Genomic DNA, 25,615 nt, shown 5'->3' with positions numbered 1-25,615 from the left:
AAGTTACCCGCCTTGGAAACGCACAAGGTGAAGTGCACCCTGGGAAGTTTTGTTACCCAAAGTGTAAATGGCGGGGGGGGGGGGGGGGGGGGGGGAGGGAGGAGGAGAGTACAGGCTTTGAACCTCCAACCAAAGCAATGTCCTCTGCTCCTCTAAAGCAACACAAACATAACAACTCCCAGTTCCTCTAATCTCCTTGGCAACCAAAAAGTATATATATATATATATAGGAAAACCACAAGTGTTACAATCAGTCCAACATGGTATGACTCAACCTTAAAAAAAGATGAACATGAATTCAATAAGACAATAAAGGCCTCCCCTGTGTGACGGGAGCCTATAATCTCTGAGTCACGCACAAACAGGCCACTAAAAATAAATTACATACACTCCGTCTATTGTACACCTGCAAAAGTGTGTGTGTGTGTGTGTGTGTGTGTGTGTGTGTGTGTGTGTGTGTGTGTGTGTGTGTGTGTGTGTGTGTGTGTGTGTGTGTGTGTGGGGGGGGGGGGGGACAGGTCCGTTAGCCTCAGCCCCATTCATTCAGTCATTCATTCATGCAGCTTGTGTCTATAATGAACCACATCCTCCCATTCTGCATGTCGCCATTCATTAGTCTCTTCTTTCATCTGCACCCCACCCCCTGCTTAAGTAACCGTAGAAACAACGGAACAGAGCCTTGGCCAGCACCCCCCCCCCCCCCCCTTAATGAGAATCCCAACGACTGGATCGTGACTTTGTCATAATTCTGATCTGAAAGATTACAGGGCGTGCATTATAAGCATAGAATAAACACTGTGCAACAGATTTGTTGCAAAGGGGGCCTCCAATAATTTATTAAACAGTGCGATTCAAAATCACACACCCACACACGCACCTTATGAATAGCCATGCAAGTCCGATTGGAAACATTCCTGCGATATTGGCACCCTGGTTAACACAGTTCATAACACTACGCTCATGGAAACTGAGCCGAGGCCGGTAGACGTCTAGCTGACTAACCATTCAGAACATTATAAACGCTCACATCCCTCAAACAGCCTATAGTACACAATACAGCATTTATTTATAGGCTACTGCATGCATGTTATTTTCGACTCACCCAGAAGTGCGCATGACAGTTGACCACCAAGGTGCGCTCGATGAGCTCATCAGGACACTCCAGGAGGTGGTGGCCGGAGACGACACCGGCGTTGTTGATCAGTATGTCCACCTCGCCCACCTCACGGCGCACCTTCTCGGCCGTCATGTACACACTCTCCCGCTTGCCCACGTCACACACGTAGGTGTAAACCTGGGGCTGGAACGGCGGGACCTCCCCTACTCCTCCGACCGTACCTGTGGGATCAGAGCGCATCAGTACAAGGCATGCGACGGACGCGGGTTCAACCCAACACACGCACGCACGCACGCTGGACAGGCTGGCATCTTGGGAGTGTTGTTATAGGCTAGGCATCATACGATAACACATATGGGTTGGGCGGTGCAGTTTCATAACACTTGTTCGCAGGCTACAACGTTGGGCTTGATTTGTTGTGGTGCAAACCTTTTGTTCTTTGGGGACCGGTTCGGAACCTTTAAAAAAATAGTGACTAAGTACAAGATTAAAAAGTAGCTTTTAATAAATGACCAGGACTATGCAAGAGCCATACTGGCAGTTGTTCAGTGACGGTAATGTGTGTGGGTGGAAGTTGAACTTTGAATCATTGAAGCGTGCGAGGAAAAAAAAAAAACGAAATCGTGGCATCTTTCAAAATCTTAAATACCCGACATATAATCTGACATATGCGCACATTATGCGCACACATGCATCCAATATCCCCAGGCGTGAGAACGTGCGGATATAAAAGTATTGTTGACACCGGGTGTAAACCTTGAGACGCTATGAGTTCTAAGTCCAGAAATAGCCCCACTGCACTCACCGTCTTTAGGCATGGGACTGTCCAGCTCCCGGTATATCTCCCGCACCATTTCTGCGGTCTCCTCGTTGCTCTGGCTGTTTATGTCCCATAGCACCAGCACCGCCCGCCTCCGGGCGAACTCCTTGGCAAAGAGCCGCCCGAGGCCACTGCCAGCGCCGGTGATCACGCACACCTGTCCCGCCACGCTCTTCTCCTTCGGCCGCACGATCCACTTGGCCCCGGCGGTTACGAAAGCCCAGAGGACTTTCAAAATCACCAGGAAGAACTCCGCGATTATCATCATCCTCATCCAGAATATCAGCCAAGCAGGAAGTGAAGAAGAAATTATCGATTCTGGTAGATCGTGGTGAAAGCGGACGTGTTGATCGGAGCGTCCCCTTTTGTCTTGCAGGCTAACAGCAGTATAACGATTTGGGGGATAGTACCACGAAAAGTGCAATGCCAAGCCGGGCCGGTCTCTAAAATCTGCCGAAAACGCGAAAATAGCAGATTATGTATCAAGGCTGATGGCAGCTCCTAAAACACCAGAGTTCACACGCTATCGCTGCAGACTGGAACGGATCAATGGAAGTTTCCCACAATCAGGAGCATGTTTCCAAAATGTTTCCTATCATACCACACAGTGGAGTTGTCACTAGCACGGATCAGTCTCGACGAGTTGCTTCTGTTGTCGATGCCCTGTTGTCTGTCTGTGTGTCTTTCTGTGTGTCTGTACACGCTCTGATCTGATTCCTCGCTCTGTACTTCCCTGCTGCTCCTCTCTACTCATCTTAAACTCACACCGCGTCTCACACGCTTTTATCCTGTCCAGCCGTCCGCGGTGGGACCCAATAGGACCGGAGAGAGGAGCGCCTATCAGAGGGAAGCGGCCGGATCCACACACACACACACACACACACACACACACACACACACACACACACACACACACACACACACACACACACACACACACACACACACGCGCGCGCAAGCACACGCAAACGCACGCACACGCACACGCAAATACAACCCGGGTGGAGGAGGAGGAGGACTGTGATGGGAAAGACCAATGAGACCATTCACGCCGTAATGCGTAATTTGGTGGAATTACTTTTTTTCCAGAGCTTCTCAATTCCTGAATGTAGTACTGGTCATCATTTCTATCATATTTTTTTTGATAGTCTACATCGGTTCAGACCAACACGTAACGTTTGAAATTATTTGTATATAATTTGATCAATGATAAAATAATGTCACTGATTACAATTATGTATGGGTTTAAAAATAGTAGCGACAGAAATCCTATGTGTAAAATATAAAGAGCATTAGAGCATTAATAAACTTAATCTCCTGGAAATGTTACAAAACAGCCCACTGCTGCCGGGGTATCCAGGGTTAGTTGGCCTACGTCGTGTATGTTTATATTGTGATATAAGATTCGATTACATAATAAGAAAAAGGCAATTTCTAAATGAACGTCAAGTTTGCTGTGGTTTACGATCAGATGCGTTCTCTGTGAAATAGGTGTCATACGGAGAAATTACCATGTATTTACCAGTTTACAATACACAGATTGGGAAGTGGCCTATCCAAGTTAGAATTATTCGTCATACATGTTTGGCCTTTAACAGTATAGCTAATGCATAAGCCCAGTTAACCAATATTTAAATAATTGCGATAAAATTATCTCTAACTCCTGTCAATTCACTGTGACGGTCTCAGATGATACTACGAAGTAATCAATGTGATGATTTCACCAACACGTTATGATCCCATATTTATTTATACTCGGTATTAAAAAAAAGCTATATTTGTGCCCTTGATGTAAATAATACTCTATGCGGTGGCCCACTTAGATATATGGATGTGCTCTTGAAACATACTGTACTTTGAGTTGGAGAAATGTTGGAGGGCAGAGTGTAGCGTTGGCGCCACTTGCTGGCCACACGAGGTGCTGCACCACACAATGCTTTACAGCTTCTTCAGTAAAGTCTCAAGAATCCCTATCAGCTGGTTCAGTGCACGGGAACAACATGACCTGCCCGAGGGAAGTCGGTTCTAGGTTTTTGATCAATGCCATGAGGGATAACGCTGCATTTATCTGAATGAATCAGCCTTTATTTAATTAATAGTTTTATTCAACATAATTGATAAAATATATCATCCAACATAACAAATATAAGGCGATATGTTTTCCTTTATTTGTGTTATTCTTCAGAACTCCTTCGCAATAATATCGTTTCTACCAATTCAATGATATGCCTGCATGGTAAGATAAGTGAGTACGTGTCATGTTTGTGTGTATTACGGTAATATAAAATAATAATACTAAACGAGCAGAAATAAATCCATACAAAGTTGTGCATTGTGATTCAGGCAGCGCGCAGGGCAACATCCGGTGTCCTCGCTCTTTTATCACAGACATGCGCAGACAGGATTTTCTCTTTCTCGGTGGACACAATGGCGGACGCAGAGTGAGTACTTTTCCTCTGTGTTGAAATCCATGCCCATCTAAGTTTAAAACTGCCATCTGGCGTTTTGGTCATCCTTGTATACGTTTAATTAGTAGTCATCCCGACTAGGACATCATATATTGTGGATGATATTGTTTTGGAATAGTTTTAATGCCCACCAACCTATTGCTGCCTGTAGCCGAGTAGCTTCACCCAACATGTCCGGACTACCGACTGTCTTAACTAAACGTGTTGTCGGATCTCCTATCGATTTGAGTCTATGACCAAGTTAATTAAACGTTTGCATACTGGGTGTCTTAATAACAATTGGTTAATATACATGACCACGAAATGCCGGTGAATTGCTCGTAGATTGCTAATGCTAGGCTAACCATGTTGACGGCGTTGTCGCCCCTCGTCAACGTGGCGTAATACACCGTAAGCAACATCTGGCTTTTCAACTCTACTTTAATTGTTTTAAACCATCTTTTTGTTCTCCTAGAAAAAAGGTACCGGCGGTCCCTGAGAGCCTTTTGAAAAGGCGAAAGGCCTTCGCCACCATGAAGGCCGTCCGCATCAAGAAGATGCTCGCTGAGAAGAAGGTGAGAATGCACATGGCTCCCGCACGGTCCCACAGATGTCTGCATGATGCACAACCGGGGACAGGCTAGTGATGGGTCGCCCATTTGTAAACAGACGTACTTATCACGCACATGTCATGATCTGTCCTTGTCTTGATACCTGTCGCACTCATAAGATAACTAAACTAACGGGTCAATGCTGGCTGCTAGTCTAATGTGGTTAATGATGACTAATTTTTTTCCCCATCTTATCGAATCTGGTGAAATCCAAGCTGAAAATAAGCCAATTTTGTCTGAAACCACATCTTGGACATTAGGGAGATCTTCACGGTGGTGCTACAGTGTGCTGCCTTGTTACTTTCTCACGATTCCACTGATGTCTCTATGGATACCAAGTCGCCCATACGAATACACATGTACTCATCAAGGCTTCTTGTTTTTGTCGTCTGGTGTTAGACTCGCAAGGTGACCAGGAAGCTCATCTACAAACGCGCCGAGGCGTACCACAGGGAGTACAGGAACCTGTACAGGCGTGAGGTCCGTCAATCCCGTACCGCCCGCAAAGTGGGAAACTTCTACGTCCCCGCCGAGCCCAAGCTGGCCTTCGTCATCAGGATCCGAGGGTAAGACATTGTCTCCGTGTGTTTTTATATTGATGGTCTGATGCTGTTGCTTCAATGGGCTGAAGTTATGCTTGGTTTATGATTAACATTCTTTCCCCGGCTGATCGACTATGATGGAAACACTATTTGTTTAATAAGCCAATATTTATGAAACCACTTGTCTGAGTGCACTGATGTTTGTATGAAGCGTCCTACTTTCTGATGCTGACCGCTGAACTCTGCTTCACAGTATCAACGGCGTCAGCCCCAAGGTGCGCAAGGTTCTGCAACTGCTCCGTCTCCGCCAGATCTTCAACGGCGTGTTCGTCAGGCTGAACAAGGCGTCCATCAACATGCTCAGGATTGCAGAGCCCTACATCGCATGGGGGTAAGATGGCAGCATCCATCCTTGACGTGTTAAAGTTATCGACCTCATGCTTTGAATGGTGCATGGTCCTGACCCTTAACTTTAGGGTACGTTCAGTGTCCTCAATAATGACCCAAAGATGACCAATATGGTTCTTAGCTTACTGACCAATGTGGTCAGTAATCTCACTTATGTGGTTAATGATGACCAATTTTTTTCCCCATCTTATCGAATCTGGTGAAAACCAAGCTGAAAATAAGCCAATTTAGTCTGAAACCACACTTTCTTCACATTTCACGTGTTTTTAAGACTTTCTTAAAGATATCCAGCCCTGCCTTGTACCACTCTGCAGTATGTGTATAACTCGTGGTTCAATCTTAATATGGTTGTAATAATTTCCCTCGTGTGCCCATCGCTCAGATACCCCAACCTGAAGTCTGTCCGCGAGCTCATCTACAAGCGTGGATTCGGCAAGATCAGCAAGCAGCGCATTGCCATCACAGACAACTCCCTCATCGAGAAGACCCTTGGTAATTATGGTCATCAGTCTGGATGTCCATCATGCATGCCAAACCATGTAAAGATGTTTTCATACATTGATATAGTCAGTAAGAGAAGGTAGGGTTATGACTTCATGATGTGTTTAGTGATGCTCAACTTTTTTCCCCGTCTTATCGACCATGGTGAAAGTCAATTGAAAATAAGCCAATTGTGTCTGAATCCACATCAGTCTTTTCACTATACTCCACAAGATGGTTTTAGTGATTTACGTTAACAGTAAATGGTGCGTGTCCACTGACCAGTAACATTTGTAGAGAAACTAAACCAAACCAATGCTAATCAGTCGTAGAGCTTCCCTTGCGTTGGGCCTAATGTTGTCCGCTCTCCTTCAGGCAAGTATGGCCTCATCTGCATGGAGGATCTGATCCACGAGATTTTCACAACCGGGAAGAACTTCAAGGTGGCCAACAACTACCTGTGGCCCTTCAAGCTCTCCTCCCCTCGCGGCGGCATGAACAAGAAGACCACCCACTTCGTGGAGGGCGGTGACGCTGGCAACAGGGAAGACCAGATCAACAGAATGATCCGGAGGATGAACTGAACTGGTGAGATACCGGACACAAGTTACTGATTGTGTGTCGCACTTGGTTATAGTATATAGAGAGATATAGATATATAAATAGATAGTACTTGAGGGCTGATTATGGTCCCATGTTCACGCAACGTCTTTGCGTCCACCGCAAAGGCCTGACGTGCGCCTCCCAAAAAGGGCTGTGATTGGTCCGCTAACCGAAACGGGTTCATGACTGCGTCGAAGCGTCTGCCTGGTCGTTGCGTGATCGTGGAGCCATAAGCAGCCCTTAAGTTGTGCTGTAGTCTAGCTATTTTGGTTGTATACGGCGAATGGGTGAACCTAGCGATTGTTAGCGCTTTGCACTGGGTTCTATGAACATCCTTACCGTACGACAGATTGTTTCGCCTTATGATGAATGTACTTATTGTAACTCGCTTTGGATAACGGCGTCTGGTAAATGTAAACTCTACAGGGGTCAGGCCAGTGTTGCTTTAGCGATGCTGATCAGTCAATGATGGCTATTAGTCAGATGTGGTTAATGATGACATTACCAAGTATTTGTTTGATAATTATACGGCATCTGGCATAAAATATGTGCAGCTGTGGCCTAAATCACAAATAAAATCTTGGACTAAAGTAACTGATCTTAAGTTTACCAATTTCTTCCCTTTTTTTTTGTTACAGGTTTTGCAGGATTTCCAACTGTATAATAAAAGTACAAAAAAGAACTTTCTGGTGTCGGCGTTATTATTTTTCATTGAGTCTCAGGACAATGTGGACCAGGTCTTCCCAGCATCAGGTCACGTGGCATGCCGTGTGTGATATAGGATGGATCTGCAGGATTCCTCTAACAGTAACGGAGAGGGCAGGGAATCTGAAAACATGGTATCTAAATCTGTCCAAATCTGACTGACTGGTGATGAAGGATTGATCGACGCACAAGAGGTTCCTGGCTCTACTGGCCCCTCGAAGGCACAATAGAAATTCTGTAATCCTAGTTATCAATCGCTACCTGCAACTTGTGAAAGGTCTTGTCTATAAGGCATCTAGAAGTGACGTTGACTGGGTTTCAGCGACGGGGCTGGTCTCGTCAGGAAGATGCTGGCTAGGAAGGTAAGAATAGTTCATACTGTCACTTTATTAGTTGGCTGTTTCTGTATGCACTTGTACTCATTGAAGTTGGTTTACATCTTCCTTCAGACTGGAGAGATGTGCACATGCTGATGGCACCACGGGGATGTGACTCCGGTCTGGGGTGAAGGAACCTCCGAGAACAGCTTCCTCTGGATCAGAGGGTAAGTTGATTTGTTGTGCAGAGAACATTGGCCTTCATGTTTTGCCGATCAAACCTTGATGGATTCAAACTCTGTGGTTTATGATTAACATTCTTTCCCCGGCTGATCGACTATGATGGAAACAAGATTTGTTTAATAAGCCAAATTTTATGAAACCGCTTGAAACACGAGTTATTTTAGCATCATAGGTCTCCCATTCGTCTACACATGGACTCATCAAGGCTTCTTGTTTGTTGGTCTCAAGGTCACCAGGAAGCCGGTCTACCAACGTGCCGTGGTGTACCACAAGACTGCTCAGACGTGAAGTCCGCCTAGCTCACACTCCCCGCTGAGCCTAAGCTGGCCTTCATCATCATCATCCGATGGTAAGGCATCTGTTTTTATATTGATGGACCTATTCTGTTGCTTCTATGGACCTGCTTGGTGGTTTATGATTAACATTCTTTCCCCGGCTGATCGACTATGATGGAAACTAAATTTGTTTAATAAGCCAATATTTATGAAACCGCTTGCAACATAACTGAGAACATTATTTTAGCATCATAGCCGGCCTGTTCGTATACCCATGTACTCATCAAGGCTTCTTGTTCTCTAACGTTAGTCTTTCAAGGTGACCAGGAAGCTCGTCTAGAAGCCTGCCGGGCGTACAGGACTAATCCACCTCCGCTAAGGCCAACCTGGCCGTGGTCATTGGGGTCCCAGGGTAAGACTTAAAGTAATTAATCAAGCAGTTGAGAACTGAGATTAGTCTGGTTTTACAAAGTATTGAAATGTATTTTAATGGACAAGGAGGTGATGATGTCCTTTTCAAGCACATATCTGAACACTGATCTGTGGAACTACCATTACTGAACCTCTGAACTTAATAAAAACCCTGTCCCGTCTAATCTGAAGATAAGCCTTTTTCAAATAATTCTTTTGGAATGGGAATATCTCTCAAACTAACGCTTCTACGGAGAGTGTCATCGACCGGCTTGGGTTTGAACGGTGGTTCCTTTAGACCTCCTGCTGAATGACTAGAAAAAAATTGTTCTATTTTAGCATCATAGGTCACCCATTCGTCTACACATGGACTCATCGAGGCTTCTTGTTTTTGTTTGTTGGTCTCAAGGTCACCAGGAAGCTGGTCTACCAACGTGCCGTGGTGTACCACAAGACTGCTCAGACGTGAAGTCCGCCTAGCTCGCACTCCCCGCTGAGCCTAAGCTGGCCTTCATCATCATGATCCGATGGTAAGGCATCTGTTTTTATATTGATGGACCTATTCTGTTGCTTCTATGGACCTGCTTGGTGGTTTATGATTAACATTCTTTCCCCGGCTGATCGACTATGATGGAAACGAAATTTGTTTAATAAGCCAATATTTATGAAACCGCTTGCAAAAAGACTGAACATGTTTCATTTTGGCGAGATGGGTCGCCCATTCGGATACACATGTACTCATCAAGGCGTTTTGTTTAACGTTAGACTCTCAAGATGACCAGGACATCGTCTACAAACGTGCCGAGGTGTACCACAGAGTACAGGACTCGGTTCAGACGCGAAGTGAAGTTGGCCTTCTCGGATCACGTGGACTGTCCAGCTGCTCCTCTCCCATGATGCACCAGTCGATGCCGTCGACCAATCGGGCCGCACGGCCCTGATGATGGCGGCGGAAAAGGGCAGAGTCGGCGTGCTTGGTAAAGACTGGAATGATTTATTGCTTGCTCTGCGGATTACCTCGCCAGAGCCCATGTGTCGTCGTTTGTCTTTTTGATGATGTGGCCATGTATGTATAGTTTCTTCTTGTCATGGCTCTGATTAACTTATTTTGCTCATCTCCAGAGGTGCTGTTGACCAGCACTGAGGCCAACCTGAGTCTGACGGATAAAGACAGCAACACGGCCCTTCACCTGGCCTGCAGTAACGTAAGTGTCCACTAGGGATCCACTCAAGCCTGTATTAATTCCAACAGTGAGGTGAAACGGCTCCCCCTGCTGGTTGTATTCTCAGTCGCTATGGATTTTACCCATAGCGACGCTAGTTGAGAACTGTCAGATTAATCTGGTTTTAAAAGTATTGAAGGCATTTAAATGGACATGGAGGTGATGATGTCAATTTCAAGCACATATCTGAACACTGATCTGTTGAATTACCAATACTGAACCTCTGAACTTAATACAAACCTGTCCAGTCTAAAATGTAGTCTCAAAAGCCTTACTTATGATCTATTTTAGTCGATACTTGGTGCAGATGCTGACACAGGCTTTACATAGCCTGCCTGCACATGACATAATTCAGGCAACGCCTGATTTTAACATATTTAGGTGTCGATGTGTGGAAAGACCTTCAGAAATGTGCATTCAGACCAGCCCTCCTTTCCAGTTAATTGTTTACTTGCATCCATTTTTTGTAGAACATTGTTCTTCATGCTTAAGGAAGGGTTAACGAGTGTCATTATGGTCAGAGTTTTGGGACCATTTACAAAAAAAGTAAAAAGATAAATAAATTAAAAAGCATGGAAGCTTTGAATTGTATTCATATTTGCATCCCACGTTTCATGTATCCTTCCTTCCCGTTGTGTCTGCAGGACCTTCAACCCGGCGGACTACACGGCTAATTCTGGGGTGTTCGCAAGGAAACGTGGGACACTGACGGCAACGACGGTGCTGAGGGAACTGGTAAGATAACTACGGCTACAGCAATATCATTTATCAACGAATGAATCTCACAGTTGGAAAATATGTTGTCTGTATGGTGATGTGCATCAGACGCAACAATTACAATTATTGTGTGTTATTGAGTTATTTAGAAATGTAATTAAAGTAATTAATCAAGCAGTTGAGAACTGAGATTAGTCTGGTTTTTAGAAAGTATTGAAATGTATTTTAATGGACAAGGAGGTGATGATGTCCTTTTCAAGCACATATCTGAACACTGATCTGTGGAACTACCATTACTGAACCTCTGAACTTAATAAAAACCCTGTCCCGTCTAATCTGAAGATAAGCCTTTTTCAAATAATTCTTTTGGAATGGGAATATCTCTCAAACTAACGCTTCTACGGAGAGTGTCATCGACCGGCTTGGGTTTGAACGGTGGTTCCTTTAGACCTCCTGCTGAATGACTAGATTTTTTTTTTTATATTTTAGCATCATATGTCACCCATTCGTCTACACATGGACTCATCAAGGCTTCTTGTTTTTGTTTGTTGGTCTCAAGGTCACCAGGAAGCCGGTCTACCAACGTGCCGTGGTGTACCACAAGACTCAGCTCAGACGTGAAGTCCGCCTAGCTCACACTCCCCGCTGAGCCTAAGCTGGCCTTCATCATCATCCGATGGTAAGGCATCTGTTTTTATATTGATGGACCTATTCTGTTGCTTCTATGGACCTGCTTGGTGGTTTATGATTAACATTCTTTCCCCGGCTGATCGACTATGATGGAAACTAAATTTGTTTAATAAGCCAATATTTATGAAACCGCTTGCAACATAACTGAGAACATTATTTTAGCATCATAGCCGGCCTGTTCGTATACCCATGTACTCATCAAGGCTTCTTGTTCTCTAACGTTAGTCTTTCAAGGTGACCAGGAAGCTCGTCTAGAAGCCTGCCGGGCGTACAGGACTAATCCACCTCCGCTAAGGCCAACCTGGCCGTGGTCATTGGGGTCCCAGGGTAAGACGGCTCCGTGTGTTCTTATTGATGGCTGAAGTTATGCTTGGTGGTTTATGATTAACATTCTTTCCCCGGCTGATCGACTATGATGGAAACGAAATTTGTTTAATAAGCCAATATTTATGAAACCACTTGCAAAAAGACTGAACATGTTTCATTTTGGCGAGATGGGTCGCCCATTCGGATACACATGTACTCATCAAGGCGTTTTGTTTAACGTTAGACTCTCCAGATGACCAGGACATCGTCTACAAACGTGCCGAGGTGTACCACAGAGTACAGGACTCGGTTCAGACGTGAAGTTGGCCACGCCCGTACCGCTGGCCTTCAGCAGGGTCACAGGGTAAGACGTCTCCATGGGTTTTATATCGATGGTCTTAGGCTGCAGCCTCAGTGGGCTGATGTTATGCTTGGTTTATGATTAACATTCTTTCCCCGGCTGATCGACTATGATGGAAACACTATTTGTTTAATAAGCCAATATTTATGAAACCGCTTGCAAAAAGACTGGGAGCATGTATTATTTTTGCGTCATGCTATTCATGCTAACCGCTTCCTATTGTTCAACAGATTCGCTGACGACTGGCCAGACCCTTCGACAGGCTCCCAGCTGGGCAAGCCCCATGCAGCATCATTCTCTGGACTGCATTTAGGCTGAGGCCACGGCTCCAATGATGACTGTTCTTTGTATGGTCCATCAACCAAAACTTTAACTGTAGGTTAAGTTTGTGTTCTCGCCTGTAGTGTTATTTATAAATATGGACGCACACAAGTTTGGTGAGTGTCAACAGATGGAGATATAGCTGAACTGTTGCGTTATGACACTGAACAGTAGTGGTAGGTTCTGTGTGTCCTTGACATTACTTTTATGTTGGGTGGATGACTTAACTCCACTGATACAACCTTGAAAATAAGAAGATGTCTCTAATATAATGTGGTTTATGAATTTTTTGACTGAAAAGCTGAATATGAGCCAATCTTGTCTGAAACCACATTTGACTTCCAAATATTTCTTGCTGTTCAGCGCACAACTTTCTCCTTGTCTTAACCAATATATTAGAAAAACGGAAAATAAGCCAATTGTGTGTGAAACCCCAGCTATCGTGCTTCATTCAGCTGTAGAGAAACGCCCTGTGTCTGGAAACGTGCTCATTGTTAGAAAATGTGAAAGTACTCATTTGTATTTAAAATGTATTTTTTGCATTGACCACTTTGTTGTTTGTTTCTACAGGAAGCGACGGAATCGTCTGCATGAGGGCTCATCATGCTAGTGAGATGTAGCTCACAGATGCACTTCAAACGAGCGGGCCTACTACAGCAGTACTCGCCCCCTACTCCTGTCCCATGATGGCTCCTAGTCGCATGTTAATGATGCGCTTGTTGTTCCCCATCTTATCGACGGGTGAAACCCAAGCTGAAAATAAGACACTTTAGTCTGAAACCACATCCTGGACTTGAGTCCCACTGATTGTTATGCCGCTTTTCCACCGCACATGTAGCTCGACTCGACACGGTAGCAGCACGGGTCCTTTTCCACCGCAAATGGTACCTCCTGGACGTGGGCGGGGTCGGCTGCGCGAAAGGGCCGTGACGGATTTTTGTACGCGACGCAAACAACACCTACGCAACCCACACATGGACAGAACCCACATAACAACAATGGAGGACATCGATGCGATGGTATTCGTGTTCGTATTATTAGCTGGTATGTTGAAGAAGTGGAATATGTTGGCTGCGGCGCTGCTATGGCTGTTACCAGCATGGTTGCCATGTCGCTCTCGTGACTTCGTCACACTCTCTGGCCAATCAGTGGCCGGCCGTCTGCCGACGTCACCTTTTAGCATCGGCTCAGCTCGCTTGGAACCTAGAGCGAGGCGGTACTAAAAAAAGCAGCCACTTCAGATACCATGTTTTCGCGGTGGAAACGCAAAAAATGCGAGCTGAGTCGAGTCGTGTCGAGCTGGTACCATGCAGTGGAAAAGCGGCATTATTGTGAATCCGGTTCCTGTTTCAAAAGCAAAACCTTTTAATCACTTAATATGTTGTGACTGGTATTTATTTTTTTATTCTAAATGATTTTTGCTCCCATTCCGGTTATGTGTGATTTCAACTGAGAAATAAAAACAACAAAAACTAATTGTTTCAGTGTTTGATATTTTCTATGGGGGAACTGCTTTCTGATGGGCCAGTACAGATCTAGCCTGCCTCTTGGACTGTCTCCCAAACTAGTTGCTGTGGGAAGGTCAACTGGCATAATTATGAAGTGTGTAAGCTGTTATGTTTGATCATTGCTAATGTCATTTTAATGGCAAAAGGACATCTCTCAGTTTATGAACTGACCAGAGGATTCAGTCAAGTGGACCAGATGTGTGCATAATGCCGTGGATGACTTTATTGGAGTAGTGTGTACGGTTTGTAGCCATAGCAACGTCTCACCACCCGGTCCGGAGCAGAGCGCACCGAGCCGCGGGTCCACGCTACTAAATCATCCGCTAAACCATCCGATCGATGGATCAGACGCATCGGTAGCGGATACTCGCGTCGAACTGCAAAATGTGAACGTCGAGTTCGTATGGCGTCGGGCGATGACATTTCGAGTGTCTCCACCGCCTTCTAAGAGGAGCTCGGGTTGCAGCCCGAAGCGCTGCGAGTCGCTCGGTGACGTCAAAGCGATGATCAAGACCTCGAGGGACGCGAGCTTGCTGCCAGAGCGGAGTAAATTGCCATCCATTCCCAGTTTAGCCAGTGAGTATTTGGTGATTGAACCATTATGAATGTGATCGATGTATCTTAACGGGGGAGGTTAAAATGACGCTGCGTTTGTTATAGAGTCGAAGGACGGAGCGTGCCGCCGTGTTAACGGGTAGGTGGAGTAAAGGTGTGGTGCCATTCAACTCTGATTGCTTCAATTGTGGATGTGACCAATGGGAAAGCGTGGATGAGACACGGACCCGCCCCTTAATGCATGGTTAACTTCAGTAAATGTTTAAACAATTTGAAGTTGGGGGGGGAGAATAAAAGTTTGTACTGTCATTTTATACTAACTTCTTCGTAACAAAATATATGTTTTAATATGTATTGAGAGGTTGTCTTTACGGTTTTTGATTATACTGTAGTTGTGCAAATTTAACCAAAAGTCTCCTAGCGACAAAAGGACAAGAGGCCGGCGGGAGTCATTTTCTGTTTGACAAAACATGTAAGGACTCTTTTTTTATTCCTGGTTTTATTAAATATAAATTAGGGCTAGATATGTTTTATGGACGTTTGTCGAACATGTCTCACTTTGCAAATTCATCTTTAGTTGAGCGTTATAAGATTGTACTGGATTATAACATCCAGTAGGTGGTGCTGTCGAGTCGTTTTCTTCATCGGTCAGTACCGGTATTTGGGGGCGCATAGTCAGCTGACCAGCTACCACAGTCTACATTTGCATGCTTTATATTTAACACGTCTGAACCCTCAATCAACTATGAGCATATCTCTCTAAACATGGATATTATTGTGTAGAAATCACTCAATAAAAAAACATTCAGATTGTTGTATAATTAATCATTTCTTCCAGATGATCATATACAACGGACCGGAACCCTGATCCCGCCTCTGCCAAAGAAGTATCACGTGCACCGGACCGGAAAACTGCAGCCTATTGGCGCCCCCCTTGGGCAAGGCCGGCCCCTCTCCCTGAGGTACTAAACACATAACCTGCTGCTAACCGGCTGTCCTCAGGGAGGGGCTACAGACCGTATACAGAAAGTATATACCATAGTTTTGCCTGTCATGTCTGAGGTAAACGGCGTATTTCATATTCATTACTATACATATATTCATGACCGTTATTGCCGCTGAGCTCATAATGGAGCTCATTCATTTAGTTGTATATGTAAATTACCATACCAATGTCATAGTGATAACGTATGCATCACTTGTCTTCATCTCTTCTGTCTCCCAGCTCCTGTGAAGGCTACAGCCTCGGGACTAACCCAACGTTCCTCTTACCCTCTGCGTTGGTCCTCAACAAGAGGAACACCATCTCCGTGGACCATTGCCTGTTAAACAGGTAACGCTTCCCATCAGTGTACTGAGTTATTATTCAGTTCTTCATCCATGTTGGCTGACCCCTTTCCCCCCTCCCGTAGGCCAAAAGGGAATCAACGCACCTACAACCTGTTGACCATCAAAGACATTCAAAAAGGTAAGTCAGTTCATCAAATCAGACTGTAGGTTCTCATCTAAAGTCTAATGGCAGACAAGCTCACAGAAACCCAGCCGGCAGTACTATCAAATCAACACCGTGTAGACCTGGCACGGCATAACCACAAAGGATTAGAATCCCCTTCTGAAAGCTTTTTCCACTAGCACAAATTAGCTTCCTCCGGTATAAATCTGGGCTCCAGGCCTGGCTCTGAGTCTCCCCCTGAAGTCCTGCTCACAGAACAGGACGCCGGCTCCGATATGACTGTCCGCTGCTCGCTGAGGCCATTTTACAACCAGGTTCTTAGGCAGGGCGTGTCGGACCTGTCACGGCCTGCGCTGATGGCTCCATCTCGCCGACCTCTGACCTTTGAACATGTGAGCTGATTTACCGCCGTGCTGACATGTCAGGTGGTTCAATCAGTGTCAGTCCAACCCCTCATTAAGCCCTCTGAGGGTCCGGTGGACGGACCAGTCCCCCGGAGTATGAGACGAGGCCGACCTGGCCGCTGACAGCTTTATGTCAGAATGTGTCACTGCCGCGCGCCTTTCACATTCTTTCACAAGACGTGAAACTTGAAAACAACCCTGTATATCAATCTGAGTGTTTGAAAGGTATGTTTGAGTACGAGCGTGGGAGAGAATCATCACAGAACCCACATGGAAATGCAAAACATGCTGGCCAGATGTGTTAGTATGAGAGAGGGAGTGAAAACAGTATGGTGTTATAGGCTTAAATGTTAAACCTACCATAGGGGACTACTTAGAAACAGCTGTTGAAAACGTTGATATTATTTTGGGATGATAAATATCTAATGCACATAGAATATTCTGGCATGCTGTAAACAACATTAGAACATCTAGTTCATGAAAGCAAGGTACTCCCATATACTGACACAATCTGTGTCTGGTCCACACTTTAACCTCTGAATCCTATAATCCAGCTGAAAGTTACCCATCCTGTATCTTAGTGGACCATGCAAACATCTTACTTGGAGTTTTCCTGTTTTATGGGATAAACTAATTTTATCTTATCTGTAATATCTATTCATACAAATGATGTTATGGCAGCCTTTAGACTACTGTACGTTTATGGTAATTTAGCAGATGCTGTATTAATGTACACTCTGGGCCCTGACACTGTTCAGCTAAACGTCCCCCTCTTGTCCTTCCTGTCGCCCCACCCCTCTGCCTTCGGTCCCCTCACCGGCCCCCAGGTCAGGGGTCGTTCCCGGACCCTGTGGCAGGGGCCCCGTACCCCTTCCTCCAGAGGGTCTCAGAGCTGGCGGCTCTGGAGGGGGACACGGCCCGGCAGGAGAAGCTGGTGAAGATGAGTAAGAACAGGAAGCAGGAGTCCTGATGAGCCCACAACATCATCTCAGTGAATTCGGTTTTATTCAGAGGAAACCCCTAGAGTAGAACCATCTCGTCTTCGAGGGGACCTCATCTGTGAATCCACGGGTCCAGGATCCAAACATCTCCCATGGTGCCAAAGTTATACAGACTTTTATCGGTTGTGTCAGTTTCCTGCGTCAGTGTATTGATTTATACTTTCTGTTCCTCGATAGTGTTTGCCGACAACAGTGAAGTCTGCTCTTTATTTCAGGTATAAGTTGTCAGTATTTCCCTTCTGTTATCTAAAATTGTTCTTGATTATTCTTGCGCATCCCCTGAAAAAAATAGCACATATTTACTTCAAAACTGTCTGTGTATCAGTATCTACATTGGATTGCAAGTCTGGCACATCAACAGACTTGCTTTTCTATCCCATTTTGGCCCAGTTAGCATTTTGGGCCAAAATGCTAACTGGCTTTCCAGTATTTGGCATTTATTCACATTGAAACAATAAATGTATTGTGGAGTTTTTCTGAGGTCAATATCTTTGATGTACACTTATGGTTATTCTGTGTTTATCACACACAGTAGGCTGAATCGTATGGGAGTCTTCTCAATGGGAATATTTATCCTCCTCTCTGTGACCATGGGCTTGAGATAGGCGCCGTAATTACTGGATGCCTGAATGATGGCACTGGATCTAAATATGCATTCCATATTCGCAACACAGACACAAAGCTATGCCTCCAGAACTTACAATGTGCCACTTTCCCACGTACTACATTGTTCGGTCGTGCTCAAGAGGCCGCTGAATCCTGTCACTGAATACTCTTGTTCATTGTACGTTACAAAGAGAGCACTCAGCCCATTGTCACGGTTTTTGTCTTTGGGTTAGCGGAGGGGAACTGGCCTTGGAGTTGTAGAGTTGTTACAACTCGCTGCTTGTATTTAATCTCAGAGGTGAATAATAGATACTACATTGAATTAGCGATAGTAGTGCATTATGCATGATGAGAGGAACTGGGGCCGTGTCTGAGACGACTCTGGTTGCAGACAACTTGATACTCCTTCCAACCGCCTACGGGTGCTCTTCAGAGTGCTCTTCGGAGTGCCCTTCAGAGTGCCCTTCAGAGTGCCCTTCAGAGTGCCCTTCAGAGTGCCCTTCAGAGTGCCCTTCAGAGTGCCCTTCAGAGTGCCCTTCAGAGTGCCCTTCAGAGTGCCCTTCAGAGTGCCCTTCAGAGTGCCCTTCAGAGTGCTCTTCAGAGTGCTCTTCCTCGGCATATGTGCCCTGTATGCTAAATAGTCGCCCAGGGCAACAAAAAAAACCTTCTGAATCCAAGCTACGAGTTGTGATTATGTTGTGTAAATTCAAACTTAATTGCTATCGGGTGTGTTTGTGTGTGTGGTGTAGAGAGTTATCTTACCGGGATGAATAGGATGCTAGGGCAGAGGAATCGAGGATTCAATCCAAAGGAACACATTCTGTCAACCATGGTCCATGGTAAACCGAGATGGCATGGTGATATCACTGTCCTGTCTTTACATCTACTCTGAATGGATGACGAAAGAGGGGGACATCAACCACGTGATGGATCGTTGCCCTTAAGACCTCCATTGTGTTGTACAGTTGATTCTTTTTGTATTTGATCTTTGATAATGGATTTAGGTTTGAACAAGGTTGACCACGGTCCCTCCTTATGTTTCTTAAGTACTGCCCCAGCCAAAGCCACCGGGAGAACAAGGCGGTGGGAAGGCGTAGCGGCCCCCTTCCTCTCGCCCTGGCTAAAGTGGTGTCCATTTCCCCGACACACTGGGAGCCATTCCCCTCATTCAGAGCAGAGGACAGAGGGTTCTCTCCCAGCCCCGGTCAGCTCTGCGATCCTCCAGGATTCAGCCGGCTTTCTCCAACTGTAATCAAAGAACCTGGAGTCATTTGTCAACAGTCACTTTGGTCAGCCAGGTGTAAACATGGTTGGTAGTTGGCGGTTGCATAAAGATGCATGAGGAAGTCAGAATGGAAACAAAGCAATCAAGATGTTTGACGTATCAACGCTCTAGTATAGAATCAACCCGATATATTCTCTGTGTGTCAGGGTTGCATCAGCCAGCTGTAACCATCGTGCGCATCGTTGCACATCGCTGGCAGCGAGGAGGAAAGTTTCAACACCGATGGCCTCGGACGAGACACCGCGGTTCACGGCAGTTTGAACCACTTAGCAATTCGAAATGAACGGTGTTTTGAGTACAGGGGTAACGTCTCCCTGTGGGAGAGCGGCTAGATGGTGTGGGATAGTGTGTCAGCGGGCGGGGGGGGGGGGACCACGGGTTCCCAGCCCGGCCGGGGTGAGGTGAAGAATAAGCCGGCTGTGTTACCCGTTGGTTGGACTTCATGTGGTGCCAGCGCCGGCTATCAGCGGGAATCAGAGAAGCGCAGACTGCAGGCGGCCAAATGAAGCCTCTGCCTACGCCCTGCGTCAGAGCCACGGGCGGACCTGGAGAACTCCCTGAGTCCGAGACAAAAACACCGATCTGGGTAACAAAAGGGTTTTTGCGTGTGAGGGAAAAGTTAGAGGATAGGACATGCGAGGGTATGGATGTCAGCCGTAACTATGGAAACTCTGTCACGAATGATGACTTGATTCAGTGCTACATTATTGTTCTATTCCAGGTAAAGCCGTTCAGGTAGACGTGCTTAAAGCTGACCGCTGTCTGGACCTCAGACATGGGCCGAGTTTCGCTGTTCAAACAGAGCAACAGCACCTGTCGGCCTATAAACATTCCTTCGTGATAAGGGACCTTAGCGGGCTGATCCATTTAGTCGGGAGTTGTGAAACGTGTTTGAAATCCATTTAAAGAGACTTGTTCAACAGCCCTAAAGTACAGCCGACCTGGCGGTCGACACACGACGGAGCAGATGTGTGTCAACAGAAACGACATGGCTAGACGGCAGATCTTACGGCTTTGTGTGTGAGCAGGGCACCAACGGGGCAACTCTTTGTCCCCCGCCATAATACCAACATCGTTGAGCCAGAAGTTATGTCAGAACTGCTGCAACAGGGGCCACAAAAATGCTGTTTTATCTGCCCTGGCCGCCCTTATTTTCAAGATAACTTTTATCACTGAACAATATTGACAGACATCCGCCGTATTGATAAGACCACCGTGGGGTTTGGACTGTGAATAGTTAAAGATATTGCTCAGTTGATGCACATCATAATCACGTGTTATTGCTAGACATGAGGGTAATGTTTTATGTTTGCCATTGATCTATAAGTCAGAGTAGAACACTGATTATTTTTTAACTGAAGCTTATGCGTAGAGAATACAACATATGATATCAGGTGAGGGATGGATTGTGATGGCAACCCTGATGTCCCCAGTAGAAGGCCTGCAGGACCACTCTATACGCCCACAAAGGGATTCTAACCTCAAACCCTAAGACCAAACCCAGCTATATGTATATGTTTTTTGCCAGTCATATTGATTTTTTTCGGCCAATCAGATGGTTGAAAAATATATTTTCTCTACCAATCAGATTGCTTGAAAAAAATAGACATGGAACCAGCGGTGGTTGGAAGTGGCTTCACTGAGACATGTATTGACCTCCTCGTTATCGATCGGAGGGGAGTTAATGAGTCCAACCGGGGCCGGGCGCCCAGGGCTTCATCCCCGTGCCGTCGCGTCAGTGTGACCGTTTCACTGGCTCAGGTCCACTTCCTATGAGTCAGATGGGAGACAGCTGAATGCTCTCGTTTCATTCAGACTGCGTCGGGCACAACGGTAAACAACGAGACAACGTGCACTGCCGACTCCCTCTCTGCACACATTGACACACGCTGGCTTCCTGTGAGCCCCGCAGATAAAGGACGAGATGAAAGGCTCCTTTTTATATAATATATATTTATGAAAGGTGCGATGCTTGTTCAGAACCACGCCTGGCCTACACATAAACCAATGTAGACGGCTGAATGGAGCCTATTAAGGTCTTGTCTGTGATCACTACAATATACAGTCTGTTCTGGACTGCACGTTGAAAAATGTGCTTATTGTAAGTCACTTAACTTTGGATAAATGCGTCCGTTAAATGATGTCACGTAATGTAACTGTTTACAGAAGCATGCCTGTGGAAAAGCTGATGGGGTGGAGGGGGAAGAATTGGCCAGCATGACACACATGCACACACACACGCACACAGGCGCTCGCGCACACACACACACACACACACACACACACACACACACACACACACACACACACACACACACACACACACACACACACACACACACACACACACACACACACACACACACACACACACACACAGGCGCTCGCGCACACACACACACACACACACACACACACACACACACAGCCTACCAGTGAACAAAAAAAACTAAATTCATTCATGGAACAGAGCCAATCCTTCACTCTAATATGGTTACTAACACATTGTTGTCCCTTTATGTTACTTTTATTATATCCAACCCTTCACTGTGTGAAGCTAAGCACATTGAGGTGCTTGTACCCTCACACGATAAGTCAGTGAACATAAGAGACACTGTTATTGCGAAACAGAAAGGCCCAAGGTGGAGTTCTAAACTACGAGCAGCCAGAGCTGAATGCTAACTCAGCCCAACACTCACACATGGTTGGATTGCAAAATACGATGATTTGACACTTGCTGCATAGTTAGCTGACTGCAAAGGAATGTGTTTATAAACGATAAATTACAGGCTCCACGGTGTCTAGTTTACAGTCACACTCTATCAATAATATGGTTTATTTAAGGAATGTAAAATGTCGCCGAGCCTTTACGTTGACGTTAACAAATGTTGATGAGAGTGGGTCACTTTTATCGGGGGGTTGAAATCTGCTTTATCTCATTACCCGTCAGAGAGGAGACGTCATACAGTCCTTTAAACTACTGTACGTCCAAAGTCATTAATCTCACTCGCAATCAACTGTTCCTGTGTGTGTGTGTGTGTGTGTGTGTTTGCGCACCAAGCAAACTCAAAACAAAGCTCTTGACAGCCCTGCTACCACGTTGAGTGCGTTGCTAAGTAAGTTGTGAGGATTATGAATGACTCATTATTATGAATATAAATCAAGCCCTCTGGTTTTGCGCAAACCTGCACCCCTAGGAAGAGTGCTCTGCTTTGGTGTCTGTGTGTGTGTGTGTCTGTGTGTGTGTGTGCGTGCGGGTGTGAGGCTGATTATCTTGGACAAGTGCAAAGTGAGGGGCGGGCGGCGATGGAGTCAGGGGGTTCCTCCGATGCGATCACTCTCTTTGATCTAGTGCACCCTCTGAGACACGGGCGCACGCATATACTTTATGTACTGCGTGTGTGTGTGTGTGTGCGCGCGAGCCGGCATTGCTTAAAATGTCAAAAGGTGTGTTTCGTACAATAATGCAAGAATGATGCAACCCAGAGTGTTGAGACTAGCAGAGAGTCTGTTGCTCTGGGGGGGTTTCAGTCAGAGGCGGGAAACACAGCTCAGACTGCAGCCCGTTGCCGAGCAACAGTAGCATAAATAGCCGTTAGCTTAGCTGTAGGATATTCATTAAATGAACATCCTACTGTCTCATTGGAAAGATAAATATTACACTGATGCGTGTAAAATAATTGGTGTGGTGGTAAAATGAGTCGATGTGTAATGTTTATCACTATTTACGTCATAAATGTCATCGGTTAAAAGATAAATGTGATTTTAAACTCTGACAATCGTTGTGAATAAAATCCCAACGTCTTTCCATAAGGTTAACAACGAGAAGTTCTTGAAGAAAACTCTTTCCAACTCATTCCAACTCAGAGCAAAGGGATTCACTTTCTCCATCCCGTCGTTCAGTCCCAGCCTCAGAGTCGTGGTAGAGCCCCTATGATCCCCCAGAGCGTGGGCAGAGCTCTCCCGTCGTCTTGAAGGGGAGGGTCACGGTCGGCTCAACCACTCAAACGTCTCGGTTTCTCATCTGGCCGTTCTCTCGTATCGCCGGAGACGGTTAGTGTGGCACCATGAGCGTGGCGAAGATGAAGGCCATTACCACCGCTTGACCTGTCTGTCTGCTCCCTGGCCCGGAGGAGAATCAAAGACCGCCCCCCCCCCCTGCCCCCCAACCGTAACCTCTCCATAAAGGGGAGGGCGAGGTCTCCAAATCCTCTCACGATATCTTTTTCTTTTTCTTTTTTTCGTCTGCCTCCCCGTTAGAACTCTGAACTCATGGCCCTCGTAGCGTGAGACACGCAGGGGGGAGACGCAGGGGGGAGACGCAGGGGGGGTTGTAGGAGGAGACATTTAGACGTTTATCAGTCGCTAAAAACGGGACCTTCTACAACCGTCGAATCTGCAATAAACAAAGAAACAACATCGCATTTAAAGCATTTAGCGCTTTTATCCAAAGCGTCAAAGGTTCACACACACGTTCACACACCGACGGCGGAGTCAGCCACGCAAGGCGACAGCCAGCTCGCCTGGAGCGGTCAGGGTTAGATGTCCTGCTTAGGGACATCTTGACACTCGAACTGGCCACCTTCTGGGTTACAAGTCAACAGTCGCCCCCCCGTTGCAATGAATACCAGCAGAATACCACCACAGTGACTGCAGAAGTCAGTAGGGGGTGTGTGGGGGGGTGTGTGGGGGGGTGTGTGGGGGTGTGTGTGGGGGGGTGTGTGTGGGGGTGTGTGTGGGGGGGTGTGTGTGGGGGTGTGTGTGGGGGGGTGTGTGTGGGTGTGTGGGGGGGTGTGTGTGGGGGTGTGTGTGGGGGGGTGTGTGGGGGGGTGTGTGGGGGTGTGTGGGGGTGTGTGTGGGGGGGTGTGTGTGGGGGGGTGTGTGTGGGGGTGTGTGTGGGGGGGTGTGTGTGGGGGGGTGTGTGTGGGGGTGTGTGTGGGGGGGGGTGTGTGGGGGTGTGTGTGGGGGTGTGTGTGTGTGGGGGTGTGTGTGGGGGTGTGTGGGGGGGTGTGTGGGGGTGTGTGTGGGGGGGTGTGTGTGGGGGGGTGTGTGTGTGGGGGTGTGTGTGTGGGGGTGTGTGTGTGGGGGTGTGTGTGGGTGTCGGGGGCTGTGGGGGGGGGGTGTAGCTCAGCAGGGAGCCCGGTGTGTGCAGGGCGCGCTGTGAGGTGATCGTGGAGTAAAGGCCCTCCTTGTCTGCCTGCTGGAGCGAGGGCAGTTCAAACAGACGCTGACCCCGCCAGGTGGAGTTCAAGGCGTCTTCCGAGGTCTGAGCTCAGTGAGCAAACAGACGCAGACATTTCCCAGTTCTCCCAGCTCCCTGCTAAAGCCCACGTATTGCAGCCCGGCTGATGGTCACGTGCTCTGATAATGATAATCCCGGTTTGGTGGGGTTCAAGTAGCTTTCAATTGACCATTTCATGGGCATGGCCCGGGGTTTTAGGAACGAGAAGAACACAGAGAGACAGAAAGATTAAGAGATCAAAAGGCATTTGGAGTTTTTTTAGGGTGCAGGGTTTTTAGTGGGGCACATTATAAGATGATTAGCTCCTCTTTAAACCCCTGCCTCTATGTACATGTACCAGTCAAAATGTATCATTGATCAATAAAGTTACAAATTATGAAGTCTTTCCAAATCTCTGTTACTTTCTAGTGGATTTGTTTGCCAGCGTTTATATCTATTTCGATTGTACAAAACCAAAACGATGGAAAAGCCTCAAACACCGTCCCTCTGTACCCAAAGAAGGCAGGAGGGAAGAAACAAAGAGCCAGGGATCAAAGGGACGGGGAGGTAACCAGAGGTCGTTTTAACGGGCATTACTGAGCAGGCCGCTGCTGGCAAGGTTCCTCTGGAGCCCTGCCAACCTCCCCACATTCCTCTCCCTCTACCGGGGCGTCCAGCGCTCTGAGGGAGGCCAGAGGCAGCCGGCCCGGGGCCTGGCACGGAGAGGGCAGCCGCTCGACCAGCGGGACGGAGAGAGGAGAGGAGAAGAGGGTGGAGAGTGGAGAGAGGGGGGGAGTCACAGCATGGGACGGAGAGAGAGGAGAGAGGGGTGGAGAGTGGGGGGAGACACAGCATGGGACAGAGGAGAGAGGAGAGGAGAGGAGGGAGAGGGGGGGAGTCACAGCATGGGACGGAGAGAGAGGAGAGAGGGGTGGAGAGTGGGGGGAGACACAGCATGGGACAGAGGAGAGAGGAGAGGAGAGGA

The 25,615-nt window shown here is 46.7% G+C and overlaps 3 protein-coding genes, 1 long non-coding RNA gene and 3 other non-coding genes across 8 annotated transcripts; 5 read left to right on the top strand and 2 right to left on the bottom strand.

The window, feature by feature from the left end:
• Positions 1-775: 775 nt before the first annotated feature.
• On the bottom strand, positions 776-2,791 carry LOC132452134 (retinol dehydrogenase 10-A-like). Its single transcript, XM_060044541.1, has 2 exons — positions 1,923-2,791; positions 776-1,338 (listed from the first exon to the last, which is right to left on the bottom strand). The coding sequence occupies exons 1-2, from the start codon at positions 2,209-2,211 to the stop codon at positions 1,088-1,090; spliced, it is 540 nt and encodes a 179-aa protein (XP_059900524.1). The 5' UTR covers positions 2,212-2,791; the 3' UTR covers positions 776-1,087.
• A 1,477-nt stretch (positions 2,792-4,268) lies between these two features.
• On the top strand, positions 4,269-7,710 carry rpl7 (ribosomal protein L7). The gene is made up of 7 exons (XM_060044538.1): positions 4,269-4,378; positions 4,860-4,959; positions 5,395-5,561; positions 5,791-5,928; positions 6,328-6,437; positions 6,801-7,013; positions 7,667-7,710. The coding sequence occupies exons 1-6, from the start codon at positions 4,365-4,367 to the stop codon at positions 7,007-7,009; spliced, it is 738 nt and encodes a 245-aa protein (XP_059900521.1). The 5' UTR covers positions 4,269-4,364; the 3' UTR covers positions 7,010-7,013; positions 7,667-7,710.
• On the top strand, positions 5,152-5,244 carry LOC132453009 (small nucleolar SNORD12/SNORD106). Its single transcript, XR_009524553.1, has one exon. It is a non-coding gene; the product is annotated as a small nucleolar SNORD12/SNORD106 (small nucleolar RNA).
• On the top strand, positions 6,098-6,190 carry LOC132453011 (small nucleolar SNORD12/SNORD106). Its single transcript, XR_009524555.1, has one exon. It is a non-coding gene; the product is annotated as a small nucleolar SNORD12/SNORD106 (small nucleolar RNA).
• Positions 6,544-6,635, top strand: LOC132453010 (small nucleolar SNORD12/SNORD106). The gene has a single exon (XR_009524554.1). It is a non-coding gene; the product is annotated as a small nucleolar SNORD12/SNORD106 (small nucleolar RNA).
• Positions 7,711-8,873: 1,163 nt separating the features above from the next.
• On the bottom strand, positions 8,874-9,528 carry LOC132452135 (uncharacterized). Its single transcript, XR_009524245.1, has 2 exons — positions 9,414-9,528; positions 8,874-8,912 (listed from the first exon to the last, which is right to left on the bottom strand). It is a non-coding gene; the product is annotated as an uncharacterized LOC132452135 (long non-coding RNA).
• Positions 9,529-14,105: 4,577 nt separating this feature from the next.
• LOC132452133 (uncharacterized) lies at positions 14,106-17,993 on the top strand. Of its 2 annotated transcripts, none has more exons than XM_060044540.1 (7): positions 14,106-14,681; positions 14,766-14,799; positions 15,074-15,132; positions 15,499-15,622; positions 15,886-15,993; positions 16,073-16,128; positions 17,345-17,993. In XM_060044540.1, the coding sequence occupies exons 1-7, from the start codon at positions 14,522-14,524 to the stop codon at positions 17,485-17,487; spliced, it is 684 nt and encodes a 227-aa protein (XP_059900523.1). In that variant the 5' UTR covers positions 14,106-14,521; the 3' UTR covers positions 17,488-17,993. The 2 variants fall into 2 exon arrangements, with proteins under 2 accessions (XP_059900523.1, XP_059900522.1); XM_060044539.1 differs by having other exon boundaries at positions 15,053-15,132.
• Positions 17,994-25,615: the final 7,622 nt, after the last annotated feature.

Source organism: Gadus macrocephalus, chromosome 23, assembly GCF_031168955.1.
Source record: "Gadus macrocephalus chromosome 23, ASM3116895v1".
NCBI classification, from domain to species: domain Eukaryota; kingdom Metazoa; phylum Chordata; class Actinopteri; order Gadiformes; family Gadidae; genus Gadus; species Gadus macrocephalus.
This window is presented reverse-complemented; position numbering and strand designations above follow the sequence as displayed.